Below are 10,406 nucleotides of genomic sequence, written 5' to 3'. Positions count from 1 at the left end.
AAAACAAAACTTAACGGCAGCAAACTATAAAAGCAACACTTCACGCTTGTTTTGCCAACACAACGTGGCGTCTCTGTCGTCTAAACACTGTGACAGTAATGAATATTAATGAAGTTGCACAATAGAGTGCGCTGATTGGTTTGAACCAAGCCTTACACATGCATTAATGCATCACACTGTAAGACGTAATAAGACACACTCTGGCACAGACGTCCAGTCTGCACGCTGGAATACACGCTATTATGTCATGACCGTGACGCAGCTTCAAAAATTCGTTTCAAACCGGAAGTACGAATTTGCTTGAAATAACGCAAAAACAACCAATTTACACTTTTTAGTGAAATATAGGTGTCCTAATAGTGTTTTTAGCTGTGTGGGACACATATACCACTGTCAACAGCTCAACACATGTGTTTTGGTGTTTCGTGACCCTTTAAAAAGACAGCTTGCGATATTCCTGCTGCTGCCGACTGTTTTTATTATTGAGTGAAGTTTTTAAACTAATTTCGAGAGGAGCATGTGATATAATTGACTGCAGCTGGCCTCCCATCTACACTCATTAGTTAGCCAATCAGATCTATCCTAACTCACTATAAGTAGCCTAGCTAGACATTACTCCATTATCTTTGTTTTCCGAAGAAACCCCCCATCCACTCCTTTCTCCTCCTTTTCTCCTTTACAAAAAGGGGAGCTCTCGAGAACCACCTGATCTCGTACTCCCCTCACATGCTCTATGGACCTGGCGGGAGCCCTGGGCTCAACTATCTCCGAGCTCAGGGTTCTCTCCCGGGACAGCATGCCAAACCTGCTTACAGTTGTCAAGCAATATCTAAGTGTGAACTCTTGAATCAATAATAAAATCAAAAATACAGTGAAGATGCTTAAAGCACAGTTTAAACAACAGATTTAATAGCTCATTTCTAAAAACTGATTACTTTTATCTTTGCTATGATGACAGCACATTATATTTTACACATTATATTTATAATAATAATAATAATAATAATAATAATTCATTTTATTTATAAATGGTGCCTTTCTGGACACCCAAGGTCGCCTTACAGTAAGCATCAGCAGACATGCTAAACAAATTAAACATTACTAAAAACAATCATTGACCAAACAAGTTAAAACACAATAGCGAATATAAAAGAACATAATAAAAACATGATTAAAAAAAATTGTTAAGTAAAAGCCTGCTTAAAAAGATGGGTCTTTAGACGTGATTTAAAAGTGTGAAGACTATCACTGCTCCTAAGATCTAGGGGAAGTGATTTCCATAGCCGAGGAGCCATAGAGCTAAAAGATCTGTCTCCCATTGTGCTCAATCGAGTGCAAGGTGGTACTAGGGTGAAGTTGTTGGCTGATCTAAGGGTACGAGAAGGGGTGTAAATATGAAGAAGTTCAGTGAGATATTGAGGAGCGAGATTATGAAGTGCCTTAAAAGTTAGAAGTAATATTTTAAAATCAATTCAATACTTTACTGGAAGCCAATGAAGCTGATAGAGGAGTGGTGTGACGTGCTCGTGAGATGGGGTCCTAGAGATGACACGAGCTGCATGGTTCTGAACCAGTTGGAGTTTATGGAGAAGTTTGGAAGGAAGTCCAGAAAGAAGTTTATAGATATTCTTCAAGATACTAGTATTCAGTGACATTCAAAGGCTTAATTAGGGTAAATAGATAGGTCATTGTATAACAGTAGTTTCTTCTGCACACAATCAAACATATATTGCTTAAAGGGGCTAATAATATCGAGCTATTAAAATAGGTTTCAAAATATTCAAACCTGCTTTTATTCTAGCTGAAATAAAACAAATATGACTTTCTCCAGAAGAAGAAGCATTTATAGGAAATACTGTAAAAAAATCCCTCTGTTAAGCATCATTTGGGAAATATTTATATATAAAAATAAATTAACAGGAGGATGAATAATTTTGACTTCAACTGATAATCGTTTTGAATAATGGTGATTACAATTATGACCAAAATAATCGTGATTATGATTTTTCCCATAATCGAGCAGCCCTAGAGTCATTAAAACTGTTATGTTTATTGATGCTGTATATTGATATATCTGCTGTGTTTTCCTCTTGTTTCTCCAGCCATGAATAAGGACCAGTGGGACCCGGAGTTCCTGAAGGCCATCCCGATCATGAAGACGCGCAGCGGGATGCAGTTTTCCTGTGCGTCTCCCAGCCACAGCTGCCCGGAGAACACGTATGAGGTGTGGGTGTGTAACAGCGATGGTTACGTTGGTCAGGTGTGCCTGCTGAACATCCGGGACGAGCCCACGGTGGAGGCCTGCATCGCCGTCTGCTCCGCTCGCATCATCTGCATCGCCACTGTTCCGGGACTCAAGAACAGGTCAGATCATGAGAAAAACACACAAACAACAAAAACAATAACAAAAAAGTAAGCACACTTCCACTTGAGATCTCAAAAGGTACATTTAATTGGACATTTCAACCTACATGGTTTACAAGTGTGACCCAATGAAGACCGCATAGGTTTAAACAATACAAGAAGCACCCCAGCCAGGCTGCCTATGGGCCTGTACTTTTTGCATGCTTGTGAATAGTCCGAAATGTTCATTGTGTCTCCTTCAGAGAGCGTGTGGTTCACTCCACACCGACGGCTCCATCAGATTCAAACTCTGCAGCGACAACTCAACCACAGCTCCACATCTGCATCTCTGGCTCGTCTCTGGAGCTCAGCGAGCCGCCAGCGGTGCCCACTGCAGAACTCGTGCCCTTCGACAGCGACGACACTGACGATGAGGACTCGCCCAGCCCTTCATCAACACTGCAAAGCCAGGCCTCACACTCCACCATATCATCCAGCTTCGGCAGTGAGTCTACAAAAACATGCTGTTTAAAATTATTATTATTAAATAAACCTAGATAGTAAAGTCCCCTGCTGAACAAAAACTGAGTACACTTGTTAGGTAGGATTCACACAGCCAGCCTAGCCCTGACCAGCAAAGAAGCAGCTGAACCTGTTAGCCAGCACTCACTTTTGGGGGTTTACACCTACCTAAATTTAAATAGTAGCAGTTCTTCACCCCAGTGAGCTACAAGCATAAATTAGGCATCATTGGAAAGAAGACACTTTAAACTTAAAGTTTCATGCTAAAAAATATGAAAAGTTATACATTATGAAGTAATGAGAAAGAAAAATTGTACTGTGTCCAATATTTGTTTTTCCAAATAAAACAAAACATGTAAAGACCTAGAAAAAATATGCATTCAAATGAGTTTATATTTCAAATTTGATGAAGATAGCATGCAAAATAAGATTTCTGTGCAAAGTTTATATAAGACTATATCGGTGTCCTTTTCTCTCACACCGTCACTTTCTCAAAACTGACCTTTCCAAACTAAAACAGTAACAGCTGCTGAATAATTTGGCCTACATTCACGGTTTATGTATCTTTGAAAAAAAGACACTTAGGGCTTTATTATCCATCATCTAGAGTTTAAAACGCTCACAATGAAAAAAAAGTTATAAATGCTTAAAGGGCCATGAAACCCCCTCGTTTCAGCAGGGTGTTTTCACACCTCTACTTTGGGAAAAAGTCAGAAAAGTGGGCGTGTCCAGCTCTGTTTAGGGGGGAGTGTCGGAGGAAGAAAAGAGGCTTGGTGCGGGTGCGCTGAGTTTCAGAGTCAAAATACACACACACAGGGGACAAAGTGACTGTTTACATGGACATCTGTAGTCGAATTATTTGCCAAATTATTAAATGGTGGACTTTAACTGCAGTTTGGCTCTTTCATTCAGGGAATTCATTCATGTCCCTCGCGACAAACGAGATATTTGATTCGAGGAACTGCTCTAAGCGTGTATTTTTCATGCAATGTTTGATACCGCACGGCGAATGAGAGAAAAAAAAAACTCAGCATTTCCCAGAAACTTAGATGCACACGGCAGGTAGTGCAGAAAGCCGCGTGTGTTATTCCGGTCACTAATTGCGGTGAAAATCCTATACAAGGTTAAAGTTTGGTTGTGGTGCTAACATGTTTACACTCGGTGCAATAGTTTGTTCGATACGAATAAAATACGAACTGAATAAACAAAAAACACTGGTCGCTCACTTACCAAATCTGTAGAGACAGGACAATCACCAGCAACTAGAGCCGCATTTTTATTAAGAGGAGACTAAAGCGAATCTGGATCTCAGCGTTTGCAGATGAGAACAGCTCTCAGGTAAACAATAATCCTCCTTAGACACGCAAGTTATTGTTGTCGAGCGTCGCGTACATTGTTAATCCACACGTGACTCCAGCTGCGCTCTCACAGAGAGAAAATGAAAACGAAACTTAACTGCAGCAAACTATAAAAGCAACACTTCACGCTTGTTTTGCCAACACAACGTGGCGTCTCTGTCGTCTAAACACTGTGACAGTAATGAATATTAATGAAGTTGCACAATAGAGCGCGCTGATTGGTTTGAACCAAGCCTTACTCATGCATTAATGCAGCACACTGTAAGACGTAATAAGACACACTCTGGCACAGGCGTCCAGTCTGCACGCTGGAATACACGCTATTATGTCATGACCGTGACGCAGCTTCAAAAATTCGTTTCAAACCGGAAGTACGAATTTGCTTGAAATAACGCAAAAACAACCAATTTACACTTTTTAGTGAAATATAGGTGTCCTAATAGTGTTTTTAGCAGTGTGGGACACATATACCACTGTCAACAGCTTAAAACATGTGTTTTGGTGTTTCGTGACCCTTTAAGCAATGTAAAAAAATGCAACCTTGTGTACTGTTCAAATTGACCACCTTTTCGTTATGTTGGTGGGTGTTTTTGTCCAATTGACTTGTTTTGGGACAAAATAAAGGGATTAAATTAACTTAATAGTTTTTACAAATGTAAGTGAATTGAACATAAAACAATTAAGCCCCCAAACAAAAAACAAAACAAAAAAAACAGAAATTTTGTGGTTTTAGCTCACTTTACAAAAGCAGTTTGAACAAACAGCGAACATTTTTTTAAGTGTTCTTACTGTTTTCTTCTTGAATATAAATTAAACTGTAATGCCGCAGAAGAGACTTCTTATGAGTAATTTCATTCTCATACCTTTGCATTAAAAAAATAATATGTTTTCACCAAAATAGCGAAACCCTTTCTAGGTTTTTTTGTGTATTGTATTTTATATTTGTATTTTAACTTACTGCTAAAATACTCAAATGTCTCTGTCAATGTTTTCAAGCAATTATACTGTATTTCAAGTCACAGAAGTGCCAATTTCACATCAGTCACATCCATAACCAAGCCTTTCCCTTATCAATGCAGAAATGTTAAACAAAACTGACTCGTCTTTTTGATGAGCATTGATTCTTTTAGGTTGTGCAGTTTAATTAATGGAATTTCTACAAAGTATGTTGTATACTGACTTCACAGACTTTTTTGGTCACATCACACATGATTATTTACCTCATTTCATATATAAAACATGTTCACAGATAGATATTTTTCTTATCCCCATAACTCTGTGGTTAGTAGTTTTGGAAAATATAAACAGACGTTTCAATATAATGCTAACAAATACTTTCTCTGTAAGTAAAGTTTTTATTGCAAATGTCACATCTATGATGCTGGTATTGCTCCTATTTTAAAATATGCTACTTTTACTTAGATCAGCTCTCAGTGATGCTGTTTGTGTGTTTGTCAGATGATGAAGCGGTGGTGGCGAAGGACATGGCCACAGAGACCACCAGCTCAGAGGAGGAGCAGGAGTTCCCAGTGCCCAGCTCTTTTGGAGCCCCTCGCCTCAGTGCTGAGAGCCCCATGGATGGACGAGCCATGCGCCGCTCCAGTCGAGGCTCCTTCACCCGCGCCAGCCTGGAGGACCTGCTGAGCATCGACCCCGAGGCCTACCAGAGCTCCGTGTGGCTCGGCACCGAGGATGGATGGTGGGTCAATGCTAGGAAATAATGCTTAAAAATTAACCATGTTGATTTTGTTAGCTTTCATCCCTAGTTTTGTGGTGTGCATGTAATTATAAAAAAAAATGCTTGCAGTTGTAATAATTAAAAATAGAAATCTGATAATGCATTTCCTGTTTGTTTTCACTTAAATTCCCAGATTATGTCTATATATATATATATATATATATATATATATATATATATATATATATATATATATATATATATATATATATATATGTATATATATATATATATATATATATATATATATATATGTATATATGTAAATATATATATATATATATATATATATATGTATGTATGTGTGTATATATATATATATATATATATATATATATATATATATATATATATATGTATATATATGTATGTAAATATATATATATATATATATATATATATATATATATATATGTATGTGTGTATATATATATATATATATATAGACACTCGTAGCAGTGCGTTATGGCCGTATTTCGGCACTGGTATGTTGGCTCGAGGCTGCAGGCCGAGTGCCTTAGTTCCCCACCAGTGATGATATACAGCCATATCGCACTATTACGAGAGTGATATTGCATTTATACAACAGTCAGACAGCATAACCATGTATATAAAAAAAAAAAAAAAACACGGAGAGTCTCAAAAACCCTCTTGTACGAGGAACTACTTTCTTCCGCTGTTCATTCACATCTGCAGCTGTAGTTTGAAACTTACGTTTGAAGCTGTTTTTTTCCGCTAAGGACTTATAATGTGGTCTCTGTCGTCATCTTGTGGTGGAATGTGAACCGTCTTTGCTCTGCTCAGTTTGACAGGCTAATGACTGCCGAGGCACTGAATCTCTGAAATTATGAACATTTAAAATAAATCCCTGTCCTTATAAATAAACTGCATAGTTGCAATCTAATCAACTACATCCTTGCCTTAAAAAGACTCAAAAGTGCATTATGTTGTCCAACAGCTGCAATATTTGTCAAACTGAAGTGAGTTTAGTGATCTGCTTGTCACTCTATGTGGGCGGAGTAATACACTAGAGTGAAGAGGCTGTACGAGTTCTGATATTGCAGAATATCTCATGGCTATCAGCCAGATTCAGAATCGAGAACCAGACAGAAAGGTTTTATAAATATACTTTAGTATGGTTCAAAAGTACTGTATTATTTGCTATAAAATTCTGTAATATTTTTTCATGTTTGCTTTTTAGAACAAATTATTTTTTTTACATGGTATTTATTAAAATCATCCAATAATGTTTGCTAATGTAGTCATCGGTCATTATAAGTGTTCAGGCATGTCTTTAGCTGGCATTCAGTTGGCCTATTTAAAAGTTAGATGGTAGATTGGTTAAATTGTGGTTTTGCAATAATAACACGTATGGATGCTCTGATCGATTGCCCGGAGATCGGTATTGGCCGTTAATCACATTTCATGACTTGATTGGTACTCGCTGATCTGGCCGATCTCATGAACCGATCGCAAGTGTTCGTTTACGAGTTCACAAGCAGAGGAAGATGCACGTGCCAAACAGTCAAAAACGCAATGACAGAAACGAAACAGCTGATGGAGTATACACTAACCTGGGCATTATTCAGACACAAGATGGCGCCTTACAGTCAAAAACACAAAGTTGACAGAAACAAAAACAGCCGATGGAGTATACACTAACCTGCGCATTATTCAGACACAAGATGGCGCCAAACAGTCAAAATTGCAAAGCTGACATAAACGAAACAGCTGATGGAGTATACACTAACCTGCGCATTATTCAGGCACAAGATGGCGCCAAACAGTCAATAATGTAAAGCAGACAGAAACTAAACAGCTGATGGAGTATACACTAACCTGCGCATTATTCAGGCACAAGATGGCGCCAAACAGTCAATAATGTAAAGCAGACAGAAACTAAACAGCTGATGGAGTATACACTAACCTGCGCATTATTCAGACACAAGATGTCGCCAAACAGTCAAAAACGCAAAGCTGACAGAAACGAAACAGCTGATGGAGTATACACTAACCTGGGCATTATTCAGGCACAAGATGGCGCCAAACAGTCAAAAACGCAAAGCTGACAGAAACGAAACAGCTGATGGAGTATACACTAACCTGCGCATTATTCAGACACAAGATGGCGCCAAACAGTCAAAAAAATAAAGCAGACAGAAACGAAACAGCTGATGGAGTATACACTAACCTGCGCATTATTCAGACACAAGATGGCGCCAAACAGTCAAAAATGTAAAGCAGACAGAAACAAAAACAGCTGATGGAGTATACACTAACCTGCGCATTATTCAGTCACAAGATAAATTTACGAATTTAGTCACGAATTTAGGTCAAAATTAGGGAAATAATGCCATGTTCAAGATTTAAATGTTTTGTTCATTTGTTTTTTTCTTTTCTTTAAGCTTCTGACAAACAACCCTGTTTACTTATATCAGTCCATTTCATGTCAATCCAGACTGTTTGAATGTAAAATTAATGATCTGTTAGATAATGTGTCAACGTAACTATTGGAAGTTATTATTAAACTAGTGTTGAAACATCATTGTAAGCCCCCGGGCCTCATTACAGCAGTGCTGTTGTCCTGCATAAACATCCTCCTCCTGCTGCTCCTGTTGGGTTTTAACTCTCCTCGGGTGACCTTGATGTGAATCCAGTGTTCCCACAGAGAGCATCATCATTAACTCCTGTTCAGGCCTGCCCATGTCCTCAGAGCATCTTGCCACTTTCCATATAAACATTACTCACACTCTCCTGCTTTCCAACTCACACACACACACAGGTGTAAAGCATTTCTCATGCCTCACTGCCAATCCACAGACAAAACAAACCAAAAACACTGCAAAGCTGTCTGTGTCATGCATTTCATTCCTAGTTACGTAGAGTTGATTATTGCATTTAACTTATTATGCCCTACTGCATGTGAAAAATTAATTAATTGATATTTAACAGAGCTAGGACATTTTCATACTAAATTGTATTATATTTTTCTTATTTGTTTAGTTTGGCTGTAATCATTTTTATTTATTTATATTAAAAAATATATTATTATCATTTAAAAAATACTTTTAAATTAATTTTAAAATTTGCTTAATTTTGTTTTGATTGGCTACAGATTGGCCACGGTTGTCTTGCCCAATTAATCTAGTTAAACTTTTAAACTAAATACTACCTTGCAAAATATCTAATTCAATTTTACGTACTGTAATTGTTGAAAGAGAAAATAAATTTTGTTGTTAATAATTCGTTATTAAAACTATTGTCTAAAAATGTGTTAAATTAGTGTCTGTTTAACAGTGCAATATTGCAGTAGTACACTGTATATTAACCTTACTAACCTGACTAACCTTAAAAAGGTATTAAAACTGCTAAAACTTTTTTTAAATAACTAATATAATAAATAAGAAGTTTAGAAATGTTGAAGCACAAATAAATTAACTGAATACTTATTTTAAATATAATACAGCTAAGTTAAAAAAATATATATGTATATATATATATATATATATATATATATATATATATTAGGGCTGTCAAAATTAGCACGTTAGCACTCGTGATTAATTTGAAATTTTTAACGTGGAAAAAACAAACGCAGTTGCAGTTTTTTCTTTTTTATTTCCTTTTGCGGCTGACGTGTGTTTAGGGATGGGGCGTGCATAGAGGTAACCTAGGCGGCCGTCTTGGGCAGCAGAATAGTGAGCGAACCCCCCAGTCCTCTCTTTCATCCGCTACATCCACCCCCTCCCTTACGGTCCTTACTTTCATCCTCAAACCGGTCACTTTCGGGTTGAGGGCGACATGATTGCTGTTTGCCTACAACGCTACTTCAGCTCGCGCCGGCTCTGCGTGTGTTTAACGTGCAAAGAAATTTGAATAATACCAAGGACGCGCTTTTAGAAGGAAAGTTTCAGTATAAAACAATGTCGCATTACCTGGCTATCCAGCGTTTCCTCCAGAGTTTCATGCAATTTCGGGTGTTTCATTTTTAATCTTGAGACTTTATCTGCAGTTCACTCTCATTCAGCATATTTTCATTCAGGGTGTTTTAATGGAATTTGATACCGCATGGCGAACAGAAAGAAAACCTCCGCATTTCGGGACTCGCATGATTCTTTAAGGTATTTAAAAATCGCTGATTACAAGGTAGACTCTTAATCAGTAGTACAGTATCTTAATCATAAAAGCGGAGTATTGGTGTCCATGTAAATGTACTCAGTGAAAGTGGCAAATGAAGTCGCAAGCTGTCAAAGACAGCCACAGCCACTATTCTCTGCCTTTAAGCTGCATCCATGAGCCCTCACATTTCATAAGTTTGACGTGTTTCCCCCGTTTGTAAAGCGTCTGCTTCACGTTACTCTGTCAGAATCTTTGCTTGAAAATACAGCCTTACTTTAGTACGCTTAGTTTAAGCAAATTTGATGAACGCGAACGTGCGTGTTGAT

The 10,406-nt window shown here is 37.7% G+C and overlaps 1 protein-coding gene and 1 long non-coding RNA gene across 10 annotated transcripts in view; one reads left to right on the top strand and one right to left on the bottom strand.

Moving 5' to 3' along the window:
* Nucleotides 1-10,406, bottom strand: part of LOC141378793 (uncharacterized) — a 359,890-nt gene that overhangs the window by 100,009 nt on the left and 249,475 nt on the right. The window lies entirely within an intron of this gene.
* The window catches only part of arhgef17 (Rho guanine nucleotide exchange factor (GEF) 17), a 163,164-nt gene that overhangs the window by 139,644 nt on the left and 13,114 nt on the right, over nucleotides 1-10,406 (top strand). For all 9 annotated transcript variants that reach the window (XR_012394155.1, XR_012394158.1, XR_012394160.1 and 6 more), the window contains 3 exons: nucleotides 2,103-2,364; nucleotides 2,607-2,848; nucleotides 5,682-5,922. Coding sequence is in view for 3 of the 9 variants with exons in the window: in XM_073930159.1 (XP_073786260.1) it covers nucleotides 2,103-2,364; nucleotides 2,607-2,848; nucleotides 5,682-5,922 (745 nt within the window). In the remaining 6 variants the exon portion in view is untranslated. The remainder of the gene's footprint in view (nucleotides 1-2,102; nucleotides 2,365-2,606; nucleotides 2,849-5,681; nucleotides 5,923-10,406) is intronic.

Source organism: Danio rerio, chromosome 18 (assembly GCF_049306965.1).
Source record: "Danio rerio strain Tuebingen ecotype United States chromosome 18, GRCz12tu, whole genome shotgun sequence".
In the NCBI taxonomy this organism is placed as follows: domain Eukaryota; kingdom Metazoa; phylum Chordata; class Actinopteri; order Cypriniformes; family Danionidae; genus Danio; species Danio rerio.
This window is presented reverse-complemented; position numbering and strand designations above follow the sequence as displayed.